The sequence below is a fragment of the Rhamphochromis longiceps genome, linkage group LG14 (genome assembly GCF_057381845.1).
Source record: "Rhamphochromis longiceps isolate RC_006_pf linkage group LG14, R_longiceps_female_GT1.1, whole genome shotgun sequence".
Lineage (NCBI taxonomy): Eukaryota > Metazoa > Chordata > Actinopteri > Cichliformes > Cichlidae > Rhamphochromis > Rhamphochromis longiceps.
The window spans coordinates 20,195,231-20,220,414 of record NC_140570.1 but is presented as its reverse complement, the minus strand read 5'-3'; the positions used below and the strand labels follow the sequence as shown (position 1 = coordinate 20,220,414).

The following is a 25,184-nucleotide window of genomic DNA, read 5'->3' as shown; positions in this document are numbered from 1 at the left end:
GCACACACACACGCGCACACACACGCACACACACAGCTACCTTTAAATTGTCTACTCAAATTGAGTAGAAAAGCTCCATATAAGTACCATTTTTCTTTAAAGCTTTCCTATGTTCCCTTCAGTTTCTCTTGACAGTTAGTAACCTTTATATTCCAATGATACAACAAGACAGACGGTCTCTCCCGGTGTTTAGACAGAAATAAGCAAATGTAACATTACATCAAACATCCACACGCATAAACCCAGTCTGTGTTTGGGAGAACTGTTTATTACATCCCCCCTCTATGATTCTGGCACGGAGACAATCGAAACTGGATGAAACAAATAAACGAAAACAGACTCGGCGGGCTTCAGTCCATTCCTTAATGCCTTTTGTCTGCAATCCGTTTAATCAAACTAATAACATCCTCTGATGTTTGTTTAAACACAGCTCAGCCTATAATGGCTTCTGTATTGTAAGGTCTGCGTCCAAACATGCTCCGAAACTAGCTGTACGGGTCCCGAATGAAAGCGCTTCATAAAAGCAGAGATACACACAGGCACTGGGTGCAGCTGCACAACTGTGAGAGCGATCCATAGAAAATAAATGTTCAATATTCTACCAAACGTTTCTCACGCTACATCTGTGCTACCTCGAGTAACAGGGAAACAGTGAACCTCCAATTTTGAAACATAAAAACTGAAAGTGTGTGTCTGTGTGTAATACTGTGTGGTGTTCATGGCTTCTTTTTTGCAGCTAACAATGGCACATTTATATAATTGTTCAGGGAAGTAGGTGAGCATTTGAGGTTAGATTATCCAAACTCAAAAGATGTCAGGTAAAAAAAAAATCCATGAATGAAAGGTAACTCACCACTTTAGGCTTGGCTCTCTGTGGCGTGGGCGCGGATGGAGCGTCCTCCTTCTTCTGTGGTCCGGCTTCTGCCACCCCAGTGGGGCTGGTCTCGCTGGGTCCCTCTGAAGCTGACACTGCGCAGTGTGCTGAAAGCCCTCCTGGGCCCTCGGGGTCCCTTTCAGAAGTGCTCAGATCAAGGATGTATTTCTGCGTCACATCCTCCAGCGAAGGGGCCTCATCTCCTGAAGGCCTGCTTCCGGGCGGGGGTTCTGTAGCGGATCGGACGGCAAAGTCTACCTCCTTGAGGGGCTGGAGTTGTGGAGGTGGGGAGATGGGGATGAAGGTGGTGGGCTCGCTGGTGTGGCGGGCATGCTTGGGTATGGTTTTGGGTTTGGACTGCAGTGGCAGTGGGGAAAGAGGAGATGCGAGCTTGGTTTGGTCGCTGCGGTCCTCGTGCACCTCTGAGCCCAGCTCCGCCGGCTCAAATGGATCCTCAGGAGGGGAGAACGTCAACCTGTTTGGACGTTTTCTGGTGGGCCGACGATTCATTCTGGGAGACAGAGCTCCGGCTAGTTTAAGGTCAAAGTTAAACTTCTGGACCTCGTCCTCTTCACCTTGGTCTATGACATCACCATCTTCATCATCGTGGTATTCGGAGGGAGGGGTGCTTTCCGACAGGGAGCGAGCCTTTGTGACTTTATTACTGTCATTCGGCTGCTGATGCAGACGCGCATGTTTAGGTTTAACTTCGGGTTCCCACAGTTCCTCTCTCTGCTCGCTCAGGATTGGCTCGCTGCTGGAAGGTGGAATCTGGCCCAGGTGCTCCAGCTCACTGATTGGCTGAGTGCTGCCAGTCTGACCTCTGCACTGAGGGTCATTTTGAGAAATAAAAGGGGCATCACTACGGCGACTGGGGTCACTGAATGACTTCTTCTTGGGGGCTTTGCCATTGCTGTGCTCATCTGCCATCAGTCTGTCCATCGCACCTGGCTCAGCCACAATGTTCCTGATCACCCCACTGTAATCCCGAATGGCGTCATCACGGAGCCCGCCATCACTGCAAACTGACAGGTCACTGGCCACGCTGCCTTTATATTCTGACAGCGTGCCCACAGAAGAAGCTTCTGGAGCACCTCCCCCTCCACCTTTGACAGACAAGGATCCTAACAGGTTGCTGTCCACAGAAGAAAAGTTGTTGTTCCCCTCTTCTGCCACAGAGCAGCGCCGCTGAGGCATGGGGTCACTGAGAGAGCGGTAGACTGTAGACTCGCCATTTCCCACAGCTGATCCTGTTGTTGACTCTGCATTGCTGCCATTACTGGAATCAGAGCCCGCGTTACCAGAGGGGGAGAATTTGCGCCTTCGACGGACAGCGTTCGGGGTTGCGGGGGTTTCAGATCCTCCCCCTCCTCCCGCAGTGGCTGCTGACCCCCCGGCACTGTTACCGTGGATCCCCTCACTGACGTTGGCAATACCAGCAGCAGTGTTCTGCTCTGTGACAAGGCTGTCGTTCTCAGCCACACGGGCAGGAAGAGCCACAGTGCGAGGCGCGCTCACCTCATTCAGACGATTTGCACAGCTCAAGCTGTTCTCTGTGATCTTTTCTCCCTCCTGCTTAAACCCGTCCCCCTCATGGAGCGCAGACTGCTTCCATACAGTGACCGGCTGCTCTAGCACATCCCATGCTATTCTTGACCCCAAATCGACCCCTTCTGAGCCCAAGTATGACCTATCCGAGGGGTCGCCGGGTCCCGTCTCAGGCTCCGTCACAATCCCTTCATCTGTTAAACTCGACTCAGGGCCCGAAAGTTCATCCACAGAGCGGTCGTAGAACACGCTTTCATCTGAATCACCCTTCAGCGTGACTCTCTCCAGCTCTCCACTCTGTCTCTTTGACTTCTCCCAGTACTCTGTGCCCCTGCTGTTTAGCTTCTCCATCTGCATACTTTGTTTATCTCTCTCACCCCTCTCCCTCACCTTGTTCTCACTCTCCCTCTTATGTTTATCCTTGTCTTTTGTGTTCTCAAACCTAGCCCCTTGATCTCTCCTTGCCTCATCCTTTATGCCCTCCCCAGCCTTCTCCATCTCCTCGATTGTTTTCTTAAACTTCAAACATTCAGCCCTAGAAATACTGTCACTTCCTCTTACAGCGACACAATCCTCGTCATCATCTTCCCTCGTGCTCATCTGGCAGATATCTCTAATGACCTGTCTGGCTTCCTGCACATACATGTCATGCACTGGCATCGCTTCATCATCATCAAAATCACCATCAAATCCATAATCCCTCATTCTGCGCCCTCTCCCAACCCTAAAATCTCCACCATCACTTTCTACTTCCCTGTCTGACACCACCACCCTCCCTCCACTGCTCTCTCCATCCGAATCAAGCCGCTGCTCAGAGGAGCTCCTCTTTGTGGGGCCGCTTGTCAAGTAACACCTGGTGGCAGGAGCAGGTTTGTCTGAATAAGTAAAGGATTTCGCACGCCGCAAAGTGGCTGTCAGGTCTTTGAGAGACGGGCGACGCCCTGAAGATAGCAGGGTCCCGCCGTGAGCCCCTGAACCAATCCTATACACTGATGATGACCCCTCCCCAACCCCTGATCTATCCCCTCCACTTGATTTATGCACCCTCAGACCCGGCAGGTCAGATTTGAGAAAGCTTAAGAGCGTCATAGTTTCTGAGGTGATATCAGGGTTGGATGTGGATATCTGGTGTTTCTCATTATCACTGACCCTACCTCCTGCTGTGACTTTCCTTAATCCCACGTTCTCACCACCTCTCTTCCCTGAAGATAACCCACTTTCTCTGGCAAGTGCACTAGGCAACGGTGTTACAGCTGGCACAATCTTGGGGCGCACACGCACAGGGGCACGGGAGAAGTTGTCCCCATGGCCGAAGCTCGGGGAGCGGTACATGGTAAAATTCCCATGGTAAGTTTTACTCAACACGGAAGACGCCGCCGCTCTACTAGTGCTACCTTCTGCTCCCCTCGTATTAAACAACACATTAGCTGCACGGTTGGCACAGCCAGCCAAGTCCTCCTCTTTCAGTGTCTCGGTGCTTGAGTACCGGCTGCTGCAACGTGACTCGCCGGGGCTGGACAGAAATGGGGGTATGCTGACCTTTGACACTCGCGACACACCCGGGAGCGTCACTGAGGTCACAGGTGAGGTGATGCGCTCCCACTGCTGCACCCTGGCTCTGTGACTGCTGGGTTCTCGTGCCGAGTGGCTCCGGGTTACCGCCCCGCCAAATTCCCCTCCAGTGTTTTGCTGGTGCTGCCTCTCTAGGTGCTCCATCATCACGGCCGCATCACTGTCACTGTCTTCTGATTCGCCATCATGATCGTCGTAGTCATCACGGCCTGTTATTAGAGCAGCCCCGCTGACTTTCTTCTTCTTCCTCAGCGAGCGCCGGCGGACTGCCTCTCGGCAGTGGGGGCCTAAGGAACCAGGACTGTCCTCCTCGCTGCCTGAAGACCTGCCAATGGCCTTTGTGCCCCACCAGCCATTTTTACTGTGGGATAAATAGCTGCCTGCTCGCTCTGTCTCACCCCTCTCTCCTGCCCGGTAGGAGACAGACAGAGAGGGCTTATAAGAAGCACTCCAACTGCCTCCTCTTTTTCTCCTGGTCTGCTCCTCCTCTTCGTCTCCAGAGCTAAACCTCCAGCGGGAGCTGAGGGGAGAAGCAACTTTCGCTGGGTGTGTTAACTCAGTGGAGGGAGCTACAGTGGAGGAGGAGGAGAAGGAGGAGGCGGTAATGGCTTTATCTGGAGCTGGAGCAGATGAGAGAGAGGAGGCGGAGGGGGCTGGAGCTCTAGAGGAGCTATGTAAGGAATGTAAACTATCCCTGGGCAGCCCGACCCCCTGTCTATCCCTTCTCTCCCTCGCTGTCGGCTGGTGAAGAGAGGAGGAGCAGGAGGTGGTGTCCGAGCTCTCCGATCGACTCCGAGACGAAGCGGGACAGGGTTGAAGGTCAGGGTTAGGGTCAGATGTCAAACCTGTCGATCTGGGGGCCTGAGCCGCCGCCTCAGCGCTGGGACTATGAGACCTGTATGGAGATGATTTAACCCCGTGGTAGCGACCACAACTGCTACCAGAAGTGTTTCTGCCAGACACTCTGTTACTCTGACTGCGCGCCTCTACGTCTGCCTCCTCATCATTTGAGTGCCGAGAGCGGTCGGCTTTGGAGTAAAAGCACAAACCATACGTTAAAGTCTCTTTAGCAGCACCGCTCTCTCTGCTCTGTACTCCAGCTAGGCACTTGTCATGAAAGGGCAGGTCACAACCTTCATTAGCTGAGCTGCAGGGACACAGTCTGTGTCTCTCAGAGCTGCAGGTGAGCTCCTGCAGGTGGCCTCGGCCAACTGCCTTTAAATCCTCACAAGCTTCAACAGTCTTGCCCTGCTGCAAAGGCTTGCTTTGCCTCTCATCAAACAGCTGCCTAATTTTAGTAACACTGGGCCACTTGTCAGAGTGCAGGGGGTGAAAGTCAGTGTAGTGTGTGGCGTGATAACTTCTGTGGGCTTTGCAGGGTGGAGGAACCCCTCTACTGCTAACATCCTCCTCTTCATCTGGAGTCAAAGTCTTTGTGAGCTCAGAAGGAGGTGCATTAATCTGGGAATAGTCTCTCTTACCCGACTTGCCGCTGCTGTCGCTTGATAAACTTCTAAAAATCCGCTTGTCGCTTTTCCTGTCCGAGTCTGAGCCTGACACAGAGTCGGTGCCCGAGTGAAACTTAAGCGCCTCTGCTGTTGCGCTGTCACTGTCCTGGAAATATCCACCACCGACACCGCCGCTGTCCTCGTGAAAAGTTTTCCCAGGTGGAACCCTGTCACTCCTGGAGCCTCGGGCCCGGGGAAAAGCGCTGCTCCCCCGCGTGTCCGCTGCACAGTCTCCCGGCGAGGCTGTGTGCGTCCTGGCGGAGCCGCTGCTGTTACTCCTCCTGCTGTTGCTGAACTTCTCAGTCAGCTCGCGGATGGATGGAGAAATGAAGGAGAGAAGAGAGGGAGAGCCTCTCTTTGGCTCTGCGGTTAGGAGGCTGGCGGTGGTGGCAGAGATTTTGGAAACTTTTCTTGACACACTGACATTACGCGTCGTCGTCGTCAAGGGCTGCTCTGCTTTGCTGGGCTCCGGGGGAAGGGCGACGCCAACTGCCTCCAAATCCCCTGATTTGTGTGGCTGCTCTTCCCTCCTGTTGGCGACCCAGGGCCCCAGCTTTCTGAAAGAGACGCTGCGATACACAGCCGCATTCTTCTCCTCGCTTTCTGCCATTGTTCATGTCTTTTGTTACGGCTCTCACACACGCATTGGAAACTCCACGGGTAGCTGTTACACATCCAAGCACCTTTTCTTAGTTGTGGTCCATCTGCAGTTTAACCTAACAGCAAGAAAAAGGGGGGAAATGAGTGCTGGCAAAGCTTCATATTGCTCTGTAACGAGGTTAGTTAAGTGATAAATAAAGTGTTCAGTGAGTAAAGTAGCTGAGTGTTGCCCTCTTATCAAAAACTTACATGTTGTCGACTCCCGAAACCGTATCCGTGCCAAGTGGGAAAGCGATACAAGTTTTTTTTCTTCTTCTTCTTTGGCCCCAAATCTTCACAAACACAACTTCTCCATTGTTTTCCTCTCACTGTTTCTAAACGTGTGCCCATCGCCAGGCACGGGCCCTGCGCATCATTCCCTAATAATTCCCAAACTGTTTATGGACTCCCTGTTTTGGCATGATTTGCTTTTCCGTGACTTATGTTGTTTTTTGCATGTAAATGCCTGAGATAGAGGCAGAGAGGGGGGTGGCTGGGCGGGACCAGGGGTATAGGGGCAGTCATAGCCCCCCTCGGGGATTGAGAGGAAAAGCTTTTTTTTCCCCCCTTTTTGATAGGAGAGGGGATATACTGTGGACTAACAAGATGTAATTATAGCTCTTTCCCTTGCGAAAAAAACCCCAACACACACACACACACACACACACACACACACAATTCTAAGTGTTTTAGACACTCCAAAATATTTATTATTCAATACCTACAATTTGGACTTGCAACATCTTTATGAAACCTAAAGGATGTCAATGAAAACATAGGTGCTGATTTCCGAGATGCATTCAAGGTGTTACGTTTAAAAATCAGCCTTCAGGGGTAAAAAAAAAATTCACAAAGGAAGCCAAAGAGTTTGAGTTACTGCACAGCTCCAGCAAACTTTGGTGTGATGGTGTTTGTGAATTACTGTGTCAGCATTCAGGGGGAGCTGGTGGTGTTGGTGTGGTGGTGGCAGGGAGGATAAAAGTTTTCACTCGTGCACAATAACCCCTCTGTGGTGCTTCCCATGTGGCTGTCTGGTTAACAGGTCCTTTTGTTCCAACGGGGGGATTCTGTTTCACAGGCTGTGAGAAAAGTACACGCTGGCTGCAGCGCCCCCTAAAGGCTCACTCGTAACACGTCAGGTCAAAGGTGGAGGTTGATGGAAGAACCCAAACGAGCCCGGTGAGGTCAGCCCATCTATCTGTGATGGCATGATGCATTTAAATTGAGGTCATTTAAATTTAAATGACCTTGCAGGGTCCGAATGTGATTTGGATTGAAAGAATTTTTGGAGTTTGTTTGATTGTTTTTGTGTTTGTTAATGTTTTTTTTTTTTTAAATCCCAGCAAGAAACATTTTCAGGAAATCCCCATCTGCCTTAGTAATTCACTCCTAACCAACCAATTATTTTCTTTAAACACAAACAAATAGGAAGAAGCAGTACTGATACAGGAATTGAAACATTTCTTAATAATTCAGACTAATTCTCTATTAGCTCAAAATCTTTAAGAAAGTTTGTTTGCTTTTTGTTTTTGTTTTTTTAAAGGTTCTCCAAACTTTTGCAAACTTGTTAGTTTTTTTTAAAAAAATTAATTGTATTTCAAAATACACAATATTCTTTTCTGGTGGAGCACCAGTGTGTGTTGAGTTTTTGTTCTGTAAGTTTGTTTGTTTGTTTTTTCACCAAAACCACAGCATTTACATTTTTATTCTAGCTTGTAAAAGTATGAGGTTCACTAATATTTATTTTTATGTCCTTTTGGATACAAACAGCATTGATCTGGTTCAGATACTCTTCTCACATTTCTTCACACATTTTTTCCATCTCTCTACACTGCTGAACACCGAATCAGAGTTCCTTTAACTTGGAAACTGAAGAGGAAACTGCAGCGGGTGGTGAGGGCAGCAGATCGGGCAATTGGCACTTCACTAACCCCCCCTCAGAGACATCTATACTGGCAGACTTCAGCAGAAAGCCAGCATCATCATCAAACACCCCTTGCACCCTGGACACTCACTCTAGGTGCAGTGACTCCCAAGCTAGGCGAGTGGCTCCAGCAGAGCCCGGGAACAACATCGGAGATCTCTGTCCAGAAGAGCGCAGTCCTGGGAACAGCTAAGATACTGCGCAGGACCCTCAAGCTCCCAGGCCTCTGGTAGAGGACCCGAGCTTGAAGGATTAACCGCCCACAGGGGCGAGTGGGGAATTTATTTATTTCTTTTTATATGTAAGCATGTATGTGGAAATATGTGTGTATGTACGTACGCATGCATAGATGCATGTATATATACATATATGTATGGGTGTATCTGTATGTATGCAGGTGTATGAATAATTTGTACATATCTTTCTTGTGTAAATGTAAATCTGTCTGTGTTATTATGTAAATACTTACTTACGCTATTGTGTATTTCACACGGAGAGATGCCAAACTGCCTTTCATTGTTCTTGTAACAGTGACAATAAAGAGCTATTCTATTCTAATCTATTCTATACGGCTAATACTGGGCCAGATCCCCTTTTTGTCTTCAAAACTCTTTGTGCTAACCATTAGCGGCTAATGGACTGCAATCTGGTGACTGCGGAGACCGTTCAAGTACAGTGAACTCACTGTTTGTGTTCAAGAAAACAGAGATGATTTTCACCTAGAGACCTGCTGCTCACTGGATATTTCCCTTTTTTCAGTTCATCTCCTATAAACCCCAAAGATGTTTGTGCAGGAAAAATCCCAGCAGATTTTTAGTTCCTGAAATACACTTAAATCACCTTTTTTGCCCCATTCTGATGCTTCGTTTGAACTTCAACAATCTACATATGTAAATACACTGCGTTGCTGTATTGTGATCGGCTGATAACGCACTGGTGTTACCTAAAGGTTGAACAGTAGCGTGTAAGCAGATCACAAACTCTTAGATGATGTCTTTTCAGTCATTTGTCACATTATTTAAACAGCTGTCATCATATAATCATATGGATTCAGAAGCTACTGGCTGCTTTTTTATATTCACACCTAAGGTTTGAATTCAAGTTCTGCCTAAACTGAACGCTTGAAGTTAAACTACAGTAAAAAATGGGGAAAAAAAGGAAGCAACACAGTCTACTCCCTCAGTATTAATATATGATTGTGAAAACATCGTGTTTTTCATGGCTTTTAATAGTTTCAGTTAGTACGACATGGCAACAATCAGAAACACAACACAGAAAATTAAGCATCTGTACAGCAAAAAAATCCCAAAAAAACCCTTCAGTTTTAGTTTTTCTATCAACATAATTACATGTCTATAAAAATAAAAGACCATTCCCATTATTCATTTGTTAGGGAATTTGATAAAAATAACTCTTCTAACTAATACTGACGTCTGGGTCTCAATAGATGATAGATGACTGTGACATTCACTTTTTCTAAAGTACAACACACACATATTACATGACTATTGTTACTATGCACAGATACACATGAGCACACATTAGGAAACTGAAGCACATCACCACCTCATACTGAGGTCAAAGCTGCACATTCACATTAGACTGACACATACAACAAATACTTAAAGTGTTAACCTGTTACAGGAGCTTCAGAGCAATACGAGTTGAAAGCCGTTTTTCACATTGTCATTTCAGAATTTAACAACACACTGGTCTCAAGCTGGCACAGTCTAGTGTAACATATGAGTTTGGCTACTCTGAAATCTTCTGGTTAACACGAATGTCACAAAATTATTAATCACGTTTATTTCACTCCACGGTAAGTGCATTGTTTGTCAAGAGCTCGTCACAGGGCAAAGACTCACTGTTTAAAAACATGACAAAGGTGCTCACTATGAAAGGCAGGTATGACATGTAAAACACAGGGCACATTTTTACAGTAAACATCAAAGTACACATATGTACATGCAGGCATATGCCATCTACATTTATGTTCATTTCATGAACATTTTAAGTCACCAGATCACGCAGCTGACAACCTACGTCATACAGCTAAATCACGTCAAAGCAGTGCTAAGTACTAAACATTTCATATGTACAGGAATCCCAGTTAGACTGAAAAGATTCACACACTCATAAAAAACCACAGAGTTAATTTAATTCCCTTAACTCCACAATCTGCCTCTATCTTTACCTTTAAATGACTTTTAAAAAAATAACTGAATTAAACATATAATTTAAACTGATTTCCTTCATTTGCTGCAGAATTTATAAGTACAAGACAAAGATCAGTCAGCAACTGACGGCCTATGTCAGCGCGCTGTGAGCTGCACATTTAACGGTTTTCTTGACAATGTTTTATTTGTGACTGTAAGATCTGATACATGCTAACATCACTACTATTATGACAGATGCTCCATTCGGTAAAGTAAATCTGCTTGGCATCTTTCTTGGCCTTCAGACAACAATTCTGATGGCTAAAGATCCAAACGGGACAGGCAAAAAAAAACCCAACCTATTATGACAGAGGCAGTGGGGCTACAGCAGTGGCGTGCGCACACCATCCAGTGGTTAAAACCCGCAACAGCAGCTATTACGACATGGATAATGTAGAAACGCATCACTTTCAAGGAAAAACAGAGCTACAGACCTTCATTGGAACGCATAATACTCCACTTTTAAATCAGTGAACATAAACTTCTGTTTTTTGCAGCCTCTGTTTGCAAAGTATACCCCCAACCCCACCTTTCAGTTCCTTTCCTCAGACTAGTGCAGATTCAACATGCAAGCATAAACACCACCAAAAAACAGTGCCAGAGAGGATTTTAGCCTAGCAAGTTCAAATGAACTATTTTCTCCTTTCCTCAACTGCATCTCATTCCAGCACGATGCATCTCTATCGTAACACCTCGCATAGATACTAAAATTCCCCAATAATTCAGTAGTTTCAATTTAAAGTACACGTCACAGTGTGTTAAACAATGCAAAAAAAGGGGGATTTCAGAAAAAAAAAGCAGTGCAGTGGAGCTTGAAAGTAAACATCACTTATGTACAGTGCAGGACATTTTCATTAGAGGATTACAGTATTCCCCATCCAGAGTTATAAACCAAAATCTATGAATTCGCACAATCAAATACACTCACAGTCAGTGTGATAATAATTCCCAGTTCAAAACAATGCAAGCAGGACATTTTCAACATTTTCCATTCACACTGCATTGAGTCTTTATAGGGCACTTCAGATGGCTTCTTCAGACTGTTATTAAACACATTTTTTAGTCACTAATAGCTGAAAGCCTCAAGGACAACAGTTTACTGTAATAAGAGAAGGAACTTCAGAAAAACAAGGTTAGAAAACGAATCCATCTCTGTGTTTTAAATCTTAACAAGGCTTCAAGGAGCACTGTTCGCTCACACGCTGCTGCCTTGGCTCTTTAGAGTGGTGACTCTGCGCACGAACCTCCTGGTGCTCCGGCGGTAGCGTGGTTGCGTGAAGTAAAACAGAATCGGGTCCAGAAAGCTGTTCATGCTGGCAAACGGTCTGGTGCTCTTATAGATGATTGAGAACAAGTTTCTTGTTGTGCAGGGAGCATTGGGCAAGGTGCGCACCACCAGGTACAGAGTCTTTGTGAGGTGAAACGGGAGGAAGCTTACGCAGAACACCGCGGCTACAATAATGATCATCCTCACCGCCCTGTCTCGTTTATCCCCAGGCGCTATGGAGACGCCCTGGTAGGACACTGGGCGGCAGAGGATGAAGGCCATCTTGCAGTAGCAAACCATCACGCCTATGAAAGGCAGCAAGAAGCCGAGGCACGTCAGAGCCATGCCGTAAGGATAGTAGTCTACCGAGCGCCCTGGCGTGCTCAAATCGTAGCACACGGTGCGGTTGCGCTGTTGCCCTGTTGCTGCAAAGTGGAAAGTTGGCGCGCACAGGGAGCCAACCACCAGCCATACTAATCCGCAGACGCACCACACCATCTTGCGACCGCCCTGCTTGTGCCACACCGAGAGAGGGTGGCAAATGGCCAAATAACGCTGCACACTGATGCAGGTCAGGAACAGGATGCTGCCATGGAGATTACTGAAACAGGAACACAGAGAAGAAAATGTTGTTGAGCTGAATATTATCACAATCCATTTGTATGTTCTGCAAAATCAAAGTTTTTCTTCAAAAAAGTGCTTTTATTAAGGGACCTTCAGTATAGCATTTCTAAACTATTTTTTTCATTTCTATTTGCACATGATAACAGAATTATTTCAGAAAAACAAGAGACCCTGCTTATATTTGGAGAAAGAAGGGCAAGAATTAGCAGCAAAACTGGGTCTTCCCTTTGTCAACTCAAAACATATGTTGCTCCTGGTGAAAAACGACTTCCTGAAGACTAAAGTAACCATTAGTGACTGTATGGTGAACTGAAGACCACAGTCCATGCCAGAGGACTATAAAATCTGGAGGAGCTTGAGAGATTATCCAAAGAGGAATGAGCTGTCAGTGTGTTCCCAAAGTGCTTTTAACATCATCTAACAGAAGCTGAAACCACCTCCCCAACAGTGTTTCCTATGATTGTGCTCATTGTTTTTCCAGCACAAAATCTGGCAATAATACCCCTACTGAGGACTATTTCCACCAAAAGAAGATTTGTGCTGGTGGCAAAACCAAAACCAAAAAACCCCCAGATCAAGATCAAAGTTGCAGAAAACAGGAAGAATTCCCACAAGACATGTAGCCAACAGACTCTGTTCCCCGTGATTTTTCTTCAAATCCCAACTTCTGCTACTAATGGCATCCGATGACCATTTCTCAAGAAAGTCCAAATGTAGTCCCGTTCTCAAAGGGCAACTGTGTGTGAGCACTAGCACTATTTCTGCATCTGCATTAGATACCTTGCCATGTTCAAAGGTTTGGAACTTCTTCCATAAACTAGTTTTCATGCTTTACACACCCGTTCACGTCACACTTGTGCGCACTATAATGCAAAAAAGTACATTTTTTCCAGTATACTTAAATATTAGTGTCATTGTCTCCATTCCCATTACTTATCACATCTCAGATCCAATTTTCTTTCCCATTCCTGTCCAAAAATAGGACAATTCACATAATAACACTGTGTCACATATCACTTGCATACACAGACCTTAACAATGAAAAATTAATTCCCAAAAATTACATAATAAAATCTGAAAAATGAGCCAATAATCAACCATGAACCCACCTGTAGAACTGAAACCTGACCATCTTACAGGTAAACTCCCCAAAGGGCCAGTAGTCATGACTCGCATAGTTGTAGATGAGTAAAGGAAGTGACATCACATACAGAAAGTCGGCTATGGCCAAGTTGAGCATGTAGATGTTGTTTCTGGACAAATTGGACCTCTTCCTCCATATCTTCAGTATGACGGTGGCATTCAGAGGAATCCCAAGCAGGAAGACGATGGTGTACACAGCAGGAAGTAAAATGCGCTTAAAGTCTTCCTTGTAGGTGCAGCGAGGGTTAACCGCCCCACTAACACTGCTGATGTTACTGAGAGCGTTAATGAAGCTGTCTGCTGGGTAAAGCTCTGTAGGGTGTGAGAGCAGGTCCACTAAGGAAGTTTTTGAGTTGAGGGCTTCTGTGGGGATGGTGCTGAAAGAATCTGGCATCTTCACATTCTGGAGGAGAGAGAGAGAGACGGGTGAGACTTGGTAGCAAGATTTGCTCGAGATCAAACACGATTACCGAGCTATTGTATTTGATGGAGTACAGACAGAACGTTATAGGTCTTCTTATTATTAGTTGTCTGTGGTGTACAAACTAATCCAGGAAGGCACACAAACAGCCATATTCAGCTTGGCCAACACTGTAGGAGGAGCAGTTCTCTCCTGCTCGTGTATAACCTTGACCTTGAACACAGTTTGGCTGAAAAGCCATTAGGTGATCACTGTGTGCAAATTTCACTAAATTCTAAGAGGAGTGGATGGACGAGTGCCATCACATCACATCATCGATTATTTTGCCGTACAGGCAAAAAAATCAACATTTGTTTTGGATGTAACGGCACACACACACAGCCTTACCTAGAAGACAGACTCCTATTGTTCCCATTTGTCGATTTAACTGGGAAAACACATGAAAGCAATGTTTCTATAGCATGCCACGATTAGACAAATGAAACAGAAAATATGCAAGAAAACAAATGGATGAAATAGAGAGAGAGGACAACTCTCCACCAGAGGGCACAAGAGATCTGCGTCTGTGTTATATCCTCCAATATTACACAAAAGCAGTCACCTTGAGCCCTGTGAACACAGGACAAATACCTCATAACCCGACTTGAAACCTAATAATCTCCTGGGTGTGCTCACTGTAAAAAGGGCTCACTTTGTATTTACGAATACATACGACAGACTGTAAGAACTACAACAAAATAGGTGCTACAGTGAAATAATCATTTAATCTCTCCATCATTTTCTGACAAGTGTAGACCAAGACGTTTGGTCAAGTTTGGAAATGAAAACCACTGCAGACTGTCTGATCTCCCACTCACATTTCGCAACGTCTGGAACAGGCCCACTATACACAAACAGACTTATCAATGATCTTAAATATTCTTCTGCCTTACAACATCAGTCATATCCACTTCCCTCATGGCAGCAGGCAGCTGAGTAAGTGATCTGCCTAAGACACTTCCTCCAAAGCCCGGTGCTTCCTCAGACTGTTACTCACTACATTTCACAACCAACCAACCAACCAACAAGCCAACCAACACCCTCGAGCCTGCGTCTGTGCTTGTGTGCCAGAGTGTGTACATGTCAGGTATCTCTCAAAGCTGCTTAAAAAACTGTCTTTGGATGTGTTCAAAAAAAGTGTTTTAGGTGAACTCCTCTGTGTGGGTGCGCAGATGTGAACAGAAGTGACGCACAATTTTATAACTCCTGGCACAGAAACTGAGGGAGAGGAGGTGAAGGGAGCAGTGTGCCAAAGGACCACTGAGCATTTATCTGCAAAGATGAATAGAAAACGTTGTTGAGGAGTGCTCTGCAGTCTGTTTTATCTGCTGATGACTCATGCACGACGTACTTCAGATCAGTAATTTGGTTGAAAATCAACTCCGCAAAAGGCCTTGAAGCCAAAATTCTTGGGTAACCTGAAGCACAAAGACCCTGAATTAAGTCTGTAGCTGTTTTCATGTTAAATAAAGTCTGATTTTCATGAAACGCACTAAACTGCAGCACCGCAGAAACAGTCATGGTCCTAGGGCTCTTGCTTTTGCCACAGAGGAGGCTCTATTACTCATCTTTATGTTCAGGCTTGCTTTTAGACGCCTCGCAGAGCCTGACCTGAATAAAACACAATGAAATGTGTAATAGTTTGAGCAGTAGCTCCTGTTTGTGACATGTGTTGGTGCTCATAGTTCATTATTAACAGAACAGTTCAAGGACAAGCAGTAACATGAAAGCTAAGCTATAATTCATTTTACAAAAGAACTAATCAGCTCATTGCCACATTTTCCTTCTTTAGCAGTACCGCAATCTTTCAGACAATACGGTAAGTATAGAGAAAGAGAAGCACACATCCTGGATCCTACAAGCCCTAGCAAGCAAACCACTGGTTTCAAAGTAAGAACTGAGATGTGAGAGGCCAATAAACCACTGATTCCCATGCTGAATATCTGCACCTTTTAGGATAAGTATTGTGGTGGAGATGATTTATATATCAAATAAAGCCAGATTATTTTTAAAAGGTTTTGGAATAGGGGGCAAATAGAAGTAAAAGCTTTCTGATCTATTCATGTTCAGGGCTCATGTCAAAAGTTGTTTCTAGAAAAAAGGGAAACAGATGTTGTGATTTAGTGAAAACATGGACAAGCATACTCGATATAAAGACGAAACTCAGCCTGAACTCTCCTAGGGAGTTTTCTTGTAACTTCTTTATTATTACTAGTATTAGTTTTTCCCAGTTTAGGTTGCCCTTAAGTTTTTGCATTTGCTTAGAAGCTTTTATCAGCCACAATCAATCGGCTCGCTTTTTCTTAAGATTTCTGTTTCATGCCTTTGTTTGTTCGCGTTTAGGTCTGCACCACAATCCCTACTAGGTCTGCATCAGCGGACCGTGACAGTGGGAAAGGCAATCCGTGACTGATAGTGTTTCATTGCATGGGCAGTGTGTTTGGTTTCACTGTCATGCTGAAAAATGAAGCCATTCTAAATAAGACGTTTTCCAGATGGTAATATATCGTTAGCTTCATAGCATAATTGCCTAAGTCATTTGACTAAGTCAATGACTTAGGCACTTATGCTATGAAGCTAACGATATGGTGGATTAAAATCTGATGGTAGTATTCTGTGACCATAATTCTATCAATTTTAACAAGATCTCCAACACCTCTGGCTGAAATGCAGTCCCAAACCATGACAGAGCCTAATTAGTTTATTTAGGCCAATTCCACCTGTCCAATTTGCTCACATTTTTAAGGACACAGTGAACACTAGTTTGAACTAATAGCTCTTTACTAATCACCTCATTGGTGCATTAATACTATTTTATGCCTTTCAATCTTTGACATTTCTCATAGATTCAACTAAAGAAATTGGAGTAAATTATGAGTTTCTGCAACAGGCTAGAAACAAAGTGTTTAAAGAAACAATTTTGGTGCTTTATGAAATTTTCTATCACATGTAGACACAACACTGGTTCAGTCTCTTGAGTTGGTGCCTTTTTTATTCTTGAATGCTTCATAGGTCAGGGTTAAGTCACTTAAACAAGAAAACAAAAAACATTCTACTGAAAATGATCAGAAACAAGGACTGGAATGAAAATGAGTGAAAAAGCAGCCAATGTCCAAAGAAAGACCTTTAGAAAGCCAGGATAACTGCCTAAAAACTGCCTAAAAAATGGTGCTACATTTTATATGGCATAACCCAGAGTAACACGCGCCAAAGAGTGCTGTTGAAATCTGAAGCATGCACAGTGTGTGTGTAGCTATAAAAATGCAAGCATTCATGCCTGTGAGTGAGCCTCTAAATTTGTTACCCTTTGTTACCATTTGAAAGTTTCACTGAGATTTAAATCTCATTTCCAAGACAGACTTGGCAACGATTTCAGGGTAAGAAGTGTGCTCCATTTATTCTAAAATAACCTATTAGTTTATCAATATAAGGAAATATTACTAAAAACACTAACTTAAACGAACAAAACTTCACTCACTGAACTTCCCTAGTACATGTGAAGCTAACATAAACCTGCTCAATACGCGTTCTCTTTACATCCTTCCTGAAAAGATTCAGTCATTTAAATGGTGCAGTAATTGGACTATTTAGAGATTTTGAGACCAAATCCTGATATGTTGTCGTCTTTATTGTAATTTTTTTTCCAGCATGCAGATACAGTGTATCAAAGTTATAATGTAAATGGAAAGATAAGCTGACATTTAAGGTTATCTGCACTACCAGGAGAGGAAAAAAGAATTACAGAAATAATACAGATGCTGTTTTCAGTGCTAATAGTAAAGAAAACTCTTACCTTTAAAAGTATTTAATCCAGATTGGAAAAAAAAAAAAACTTGTTGGAGAATGCGGGCATCGATCCCGCTACCTCTCGCATGCTAAGCGAGCGCTCTACCATTTGAGCTAATTCCCCTTCATGCTGTGTGCTGCAAAAATAAAGCCTTTAGAGGCACACACCCACAGCCCTGCTCACTCACGTAATGTGATCAGTTAATGACAGGGACACTTTCTCTTTGCGATACACACACCCTCACAAACACCCTGCTGCATACTCTCCACCCTGAGGACTGCCAAAAGGCTGAGCTGAGCAAGTCACACAAGGTTATTTATAAACCATGACTGCAAGAATGTGACTGCTACACTCAGGACAAATATAGGAGATTAATAATTCATCATAACAAAGCCGTAAATCAAATGACACCTAGACTGCATTAATGATTATTCTGCATGTGGATATGGTGTCAGGACCTTTGAACTTTGATTAAGGTAATGCAAGGTAACTCTAACTACGTCAATATCACAAGTAATGACTGATAGCAGAGCCCAGCTTATATTTAAACCACGTAACCCGGAGAGTGCACTTACTGCCTTAAGGCTCTGCGTGTGTTTTTATTGCGGTACTATGAAAAATGAACATGACTGTGTAATGTAAACCAGCAGAACTTTAAGGTTCCTCTCAGTGTTACAGAAATTTATGAGGTGTTTTAAACTCATTGTTTGGTTTTGGTGTTTAGGCCAAGAATAGAACTAGAGACACAAAGTCACTAACCAGATGTGTAATATGGCAGAAATCTCTACTAGGAGTAAGTGGAGACAGAAGAAGCCAACAAATGTCTGATTTGTATGTGCAAACATGTCCGACATAAATTTTATATTAAAATAATGTTATATACAAATCAAAAACGTGGTGTTCCTACTATTATTATTATTCTTAATGTATGTTTCTGTCTGATCCACAGATAAAACTCCAAAGAGACATTTGGAGAGAAGAGATAATGGATATGTTTCCGTGGACGATTCTTATATAGCATTTTTCTACTCTACCTAAGCACTCAAAGCGATTTAGACTATGTGCCTCATTCACCAATTCACACAAGCACTTTATTCTCTGCTTTTTCCTACTGAAGTGCTTTCTATCTAACATGCATGCTATGACGGAGAGCAACTTGGTGTTAGTATTTTACCTAAGGATATCTGGCATGCAGACTGGAGCAGCCAGGTGTCGAATAGCCAACCTTCCAAAGAAGAAGAAGTCCTACAAAATAAATAAAAGAATGTAAAAATTAAAACACGTGAAACACAAAATCGTGCCCAGCAAAAACAAAAAAGCTTCATAGCTGGTGAGCTTTAGAAACATTGACCTACAGAATGCCTAATTAAAACTGGCAGATAAGGTGACATAAAGAGTTATACTGCCGTGCATGTAGGAAGGCTATCTCTCTATCATTTAAATGAACAGAAAAGGGAGATTTAGAGGAGAGGACAGCAAGCAGGCCACAATTAAAGTCCAATTACTTTCCCATCTCCGATCTCTAAAGTCCCTGGAGACCCTAATCAATGATTCATGCCCGCTGCCCCTCATTCAGTCCCGTGCTCGGTTGTAGTTAATTGGGGAAACAAAATGACGAGCCAGGAAATCGATATTAGTATCACACATGAGTATACGCGCAGTACAATCACGTCTGCAGACGCACACTGCAGCCCTACCTAGCAATCAGGAGCAAATCTACAGTAAACAAAACAGAGTAAATTCAGGAGCGCAGTAGGAGTACAATAATCAACTGTACAAACTAATAGCATGACACAGAAACACACAAACCTTCCACATATCAGTGTGATCAACATTCAGGTCACAGCCCTCTATTGTGGATTAGAAAAAAACAGACTGCGATAATTATCGCTGCTAATACGGTGCATGAAGACAGGAGACAGGAGACGCTTTAAACTAATCAGCTGCACCATAAAGAGGACGGGTGATAAGCAAAGCTGGTGTTCCATCAAAACCGCACTACTTGCCATATGGTCACAAAGATAATAAAAGCGTTTCTTGTTGCATGTGACATAACTATACAAATCATTTAAACATTCAGTAGTGCAAACAAAGATATTACTGCAAGGCTTGTGTAGAAAGTCCCCTTCTGGCCAAAGTTAACCAAAGCATTATACCACATTTTTCACTAATGAAGTGGACAAGACTGCAGCTGATAACAGATGGCATTCTCATAATTTGTCGTATCTTGCAATCAAAAACAGGCTAACGATGTTGTTGTTGTAAGTATGTCATTAGATATACAGAGAGAAGGTCATACAATATTTCCTACAACTTTACTGTGTGTCAGCTCTTTGGTGCACAAAAGAGGTCTGATGAAATAAATGTAGTGCCAGGACAGTAGGGCACTGGTCACTGAAACTAAAATTTTGAAACACCAAAATTCTTTCTTCTATGATTAATCTGAATCATCACTCTTACTTAATTGACTTACGAGAGCAAAACGTGTTAAAATTGACTTCTGTTTAGGGTGAGGGGCTTACATGCCACACTCATCAATTGCAGAACAGTCCAAAAGTCTTGCACCACCGCTTTCTTTACAACAGACTTTCCGACGCTTGCTGCTTTTTTTACTCATTTCCAGTCCATCCTTGTACCTGACCAGTATCAAAGGAATGTTTTTGGTCATTAGCTACATAACACTGATCTGTGAGTCTTTCAAGCATAAAAAATTTGCATAACTCAATGGATCAACCAGTGTTGTGTCTATGCAAAACAGACAACTTAGCCCTTTTTAGGCACTTTGTTATGAGCAGACTGCCACAAAGGTGTGTCATTGGTTCCAATTTCTTTAGAAAATTGTATCTTTTGTACCAACAAGGTGATTCTCAGAAACTGAACAAAAACTATTTAGAGCAGATAAACAGTATCAGAGAGTCATCTCCTTAACAAATAGGAAAAAAGCCACACAGACAGAGAGAACATGGCAAACTCCACACAGAAAGGCTCTAAATGGTGATTTAACCCAGGACCTTCCTTCTGTCTGTTTGAATGCTTTGATGAGCACAACGGCAAACCTTGCCAAGCTGCTGAACTAATCAAAGAAAAAAAATAACAGCAAGCAAGCTGAACGACATTTCACAATAGTTTCTCTCTTGCTTTTGTCCTTCAGCACATATATTGTTATAATAATAATGACTCACTGATAATGTAAAAGTACCCCAGAAATGCATAAATATTTTTCTGATGCATGTTTTTGTTCTTGAGCCGCTATTAGTCACATTTAATGTTGTGAGAATAACATGTTTTTACTGATCTTGAGCTCCAGTAGCTGTAACGTCTTGGTGCACAACTTGTGTTGGGCAAAAAAAAAAAAAAAAAGAAGCTTAGCAAAAGCTCAACAGGCTGGTAAGCAGCAATTAGTCTGTGCCCCGTGGTTGCTGAAGTCATGTGTTTGTGCTGCAGAGGGGATGGAAATGCAGATGTGGTGAAAGCAGAGTCAGTAAAGCACAAAAAGAGAACAGAAACAAAAAAAGTCTTTACTGACCGATCACCCAGTGCATCTGTGACAATTGCTGTGAATTGCACAACAAGTTTTGGAAACATTGGCGGTAATCTTTTTAAAACCTACTCAGGACAAAGACATTCGATTTATTTTGAGACATTCACATTAAATCACCAATTTGGCTGGTATGTTTATGATGGCTTCCATTAAGCTTGTGCTTGTTTATTCAGTGAGATAATGCTGAGGGCCACTTAACTTCATTTGATAAACAACTTCAGCCCTAAATTTTCTGTCTACCAGGTTTTCTACTTCTCTAACTCTGCGGCTCCAACACAGAGTTATGTTAATCTGCTACCCGGCAGACAAAACAGAGGCTCAAACAGTGCCTAGCAGAAAGGAATCTCCACTAAAAACACAGCAGCCATGTCAAAGCCCTGTGGCGACTGAAGCAGATAGCCTGTCTAAGTGATTGTTGGTTATTATGTCAGCAATATGACAACTTGTTTTTACTGGATCCGAGCACAGTTATGCACATTCTAGAGAGACATAACAAATACAAGTTATAAACCTCACATCTGCAGTTTTTTTATATCGTTTTTTCATACCGTTTATAATCTTTTACTTGCTTTGCTTACTTCGAATACGATTTACAACAAGATGTTTTTGAAGTTATCATGGTTAACAGCAGATTTATTAAAGAATGTTTAAACAGCTTTTTACGTTGCTTTGACATAGCAGTATGAGTCTTTGGTCTTGAAACGTTGTACTCTCCTGCAGCATGGCTGACAAATTTATAGAAACAACTGATTGCTGAGAACATACTATTCCTTTTTTAAAAGGGTCACTATTAAGGGTGTCTGTCCTGGGGCACATGATGTATTGCAGGCTGTTTATTAATCACAGGGTCAGTAGTTTGTGCTCCGGTGCCTCTAGTCAGCACTCTTAGGCATGATAGGGAACCCCAAATTGCTCCTGACGCATCCATCAGAGTGTGGTGCTTAAAAGGCATAGCAAAAAACAGCTGGTTGAACGTGGCTAACAGTAAAAAGCAATCACTTAGAGTAGAAAAGCTAAATAAGTACCCATCTGTTTACCATAACTATAGCAAACAATCAAGCAAACACTAGATTGTTCTTAGTAATTTTTGATAAAGCTTAAAATTAGAGTTGGATCAGGTGACCCTGGGCCCCCCATTAATTAAGCTACAGTATCCCTAGGCTGCTAGGGGCCAATTATTATTCATCTCTGTCTGTCTTTCATAATGTGTCTTTTCTCCTGTCTTCCTCACCTAATCTTGCTCCAGTTGCTTTGTGAAGCCTGGTTCTGCTCTAGGTTTCTTTCTGTTAAAAGGGAGTTTTTCCTTCCCACTGTCACCAAGAGTTTGTTCATAGGACCTCATATGACAGTTGGGGTTTTCTCTGTATTACTGTAAGGTCTGTTACCTTACAATGACGTGACTGTTGTTGTGATTTGCTGCTAAACAATAAAACTGAATTAAATTGCTATCAAATGGTCCAACTCAGTGTAACCCATAAAGACACCAAAGGCAACCTTTGGAGCTGAAAATTAAGGCAAATACCAAAGTAACAAAAACTGTATTTCCTTTAATGGCTACTACAACCTGGCACCGAAAGGGAGTCAGTTCCAATGCACTCCATGTTAAAATTTGTAACGTTACATCATTGACAAGCATATTTACAGCCTGATTTTTTCAAAATGTGTTGCTCTCTGTAGATAGTTTTCCTAGTGGGTGATTTTTTAAACTATCCTAAACTGCTTGAATGTTGGAATTAAAGGTGTGGCTGTTTTGATTGACAGATGCCCCACAGAGGACACTGTCAGTGCCACACACGCGAGAGAGAGGAGGAAAAAGGAGAAGGACAGCCATCTGCAGCGGCAGTCTTACACAAATTCCCGGTCTCTTCCTCACAGTGAAAAATAAAGCATATTAATTTACCACTGGAGCCAGATCACTGCAGCTGCCCACAGCATCAGTATCATAATGGACGGGAACTTGTAAAAGCTGTTGTTGTGTGGTCTACCAAAAAGTGATTTCTGGTATTTGCCAAAAGTGACTGTCAGTATTTAAACTGTTATAAATGATTTTTTGGCCTATAAACTTTTGTCAAACATATCTCTAGTGAATGATATCAAGCCATTTTAAGCCAAACTGTCTGCCATCAAGTTTTGGCAAATCAACTTTTATATTTCCATTGTTTATGAATGTAAAACTCTCACTGACATCAAAAATTTCTTTTTCAAAAGGGATCAGGCCAATAGGGGCAGCAGAAATTGCAACAAATATAACATAACGGTTATATAAATATATTTTAAGTAGCTGAAAGGACTGAATTGATTATAATGTAGAACACAGAGCATATACAATAACGCAGAGTCACAAAGATACTTACAAAACAAGTATTTTTTGTTTGTTTTATATGCAACACCTGTAAATCCTGTTGAGTGCAGACTATTAGATAAACACTGGAAATCAGTTTTTGGCACAAGACTGGGATGGTGCGTTTTTGGCTTCATTCTGTATGATCTCCTAAACTTCATAATTTTCTACAAACTCCATAGAGATGCTTGAACAAATATTCTCACCTGGTTTGTTCCCCATAAATCATCAGAGTCCTGGGACGCATACAACATGAGTGGATAATGATGACAGCGTCTTGCTCGAGGGCACGTACGTCCTTGTTTATTTAACTATCGTAATGTAAGAGAACGTGAGAGTATTTTTTTAAGGAATTTGATTTAAAATGATGAAGAGAAACAGGAAAGGGGATACAACTGATCTGATGTTATCACACCAGACGAGCTTAATAAGTGCACTGACTGCACCAGTCGCCGGGGCTTTGAGGTGCAGGACACAGGACATGTCTTACTCCAGCACCACAAATAACACAGCTACCAGCCTTCGTGACTCCTTACAGCTGCTTATTTTAGCACCACAGGAGCCCCTGCTGGGACATCTGTGCGCCTGGACGAATAATAACAAAACTACACAAATGTAGTAACAAGCTACTATATCTCAGCAGCTAGAATTGATTGTTATACACGGCAGGTCAAATTCATATCGCGATAATTCCCCAGTGGGAATAATACTTTTTAAAAAACATTCCTTTAGTCGCTAGCTGCTGAATAAAGCAATAAAACTATAAACAAACTGAACTTACCCTGAATGAAAAACGAAACAAGTGCGACAACATCAACAAGTTGGCCACTCGGCCATGGCAAAGTGCTGCTCCTCGGTGATAACAAAGAGCTGGGAAACGGACTGTTGCCGGTAAAATAGCAGGTTTAAGGAAACGCCGTGCTGCTAGGTTCGAATTCACCGCTTATCTGTCCCGTACCTACCTGCAGCGGAGCGGCGAGCTGCTGCACACTTTACACGCCGTATAACTGCCACGCACGCGCAATGAGTCTTGCGCCACCTGCACGAACAAAGGGAACGACTCCAGCGACAGCTAACGTCTCGCGCCTTTAGCCGGCATCACGTGTCTGGTTTCTTAAACAGACGTTACAACGCTGTTGCTTTCAGTGGGTGTTTTAAAATCACCTAAAAAATAAAGCAGTTGCAGTGCTGTGAAAACCATCGTGATTTTTTCATATTTGCATATTTATCACATTTACCTTACACTACCTTTTCCTACAAGGCAGGTCCTACCATTAATTAAAAATGATAAACCTTTCTTTATTAACCATTGCTTAAAAAGCCATCTCTACTTGCAGAGCAATATCCAACCTTTCTTTTTACTCATAAAATCTTGAAAGAGTGGTTTTAAAACTGATCATCTGCAGAGGTTTCAGAGCTCATCATCAATAATATTTTATTACAGCGATTAGTACATGCTGTAGGTATTAAAGGTACTGCATTTGAGTGGTTTGAATTACATCTGTCTAATAGACTCCAATTTGTTCATGTAAACGGGCAGTCTTCTCCATGCACACAGGTTGATTATGGAGTTCCACAGGGTTATATAGCATTTAGCTCTCTTGCATAACGCAATTCATTATTACTATTTTTTCTAAAAACTCCTAGAAAAGCCTTCAGTTAATCCAAAATGCTGTAGCAAGATTAGTGACAATGTCTAGAAAGAGAGAGCATGTTTCTCTTATATTGGCTTCTCTTCAT

At 43.2% G+C, this 25,184-nt stretch overlaps 2 protein-coding genes and 1 non-coding gene across 8 annotated transcripts in view; all 3 read right to left on the bottom strand.

Moving 5' to 3' along the window:
• The window catches only part of arhgef17 (Rho guanine nucleotide exchange factor (GEF) 17), a 66,769-nt gene extending 60,141 nt beyond the window's left edge, over positions 1–6,628 (bottom strand). The window contains exons 1-2 of the mRNA XM_085429179.1: positions 6,352–6,628; positions 854–6,218 (exon numbers count right to left, since the gene is read on the bottom strand). Coding sequence (XP_085285305.1) covers positions 854–6,112 — 5,259 coding nt within the window. The 5' untranslated portion in view covers positions 6,113–6,218; positions 6,352–6,628. The remainder of the gene's footprint in view (positions 1–853; positions 6,219–6,351) is intronic.
• A 2,644-nt stretch (positions 6,629–9,272) lies between these two features.
• On the bottom strand, positions 9,273–24,498 carry p2ry6 (pyrimidinergic receptor P2Y6). Of its 6 annotated transcripts, XM_085380243.1 has the most exons (5): positions 24,226–24,492; positions 23,651–23,755; positions 18,737–18,807; positions 13,282–13,718; positions 9,273–12,149 (listed from the first exon to the last, which is right to left on the bottom strand). In XM_085380243.1, exons 4-5 carry the CDS (start codon positions 13,707–13,709, stop codon positions 11,477–11,479), a joined length of 1,101 nt encoding a protein of 366 aa, XP_085236369.1. In that variant the 5' UTR covers positions 13,710–13,718; positions 18,737–18,807; positions 23,651–23,755; positions 24,226–24,492; the 3' UTR covers positions 9,273–11,476. The 6 variants fall into 6 exon arrangements, with proteins under 6 accessions (XP_085236369.1, XP_085236368.1, XP_085236370.1 ...); XM_085380242.1 differs by lacking the exon at positions 23,651–23,755; XM_085380244.1 differs by lacking the exon at positions 23,651–23,755 and having other exon boundaries at positions 24,407–24,478.
• trnaa-agc (transfer RNA alanine (anticodon AGC)) lies at positions 17,613–17,685 on the bottom strand. Its single transcript has one exon. It is a non-coding gene; the product is annotated as a tRNA-Ala (tRNA).
• Positions 24,499–25,184: the final 686 nt, after the last annotated feature.

What these genes read in the sequence shown, in the direction of transcription:
- p2ry6 (XM_085380241.1), bottom strand. Translation starts at nt 24,258, where the DNA reads ATGTTGTCGCACTTGTTTCGTTTTTCATTCAGG. An exon ending in TGTTTCGTTTTTCATTCAGG is followed by an intron (nt 13,719 to 24,225) that starts GTAAGTTCAGTT and finishes TCTCTCCTCCAG; the next exon opens with AATGTGAAGATGCCAGATTC. An exon ending in GTCAGGTTTCAGTTCTACAG is followed by an intron (nt 12,150 to 13,281) that starts GTGGGTTCATGG and finishes TTCCTGTTTCAG; the next exon opens with TAATCTCCATGGCAGCATCC.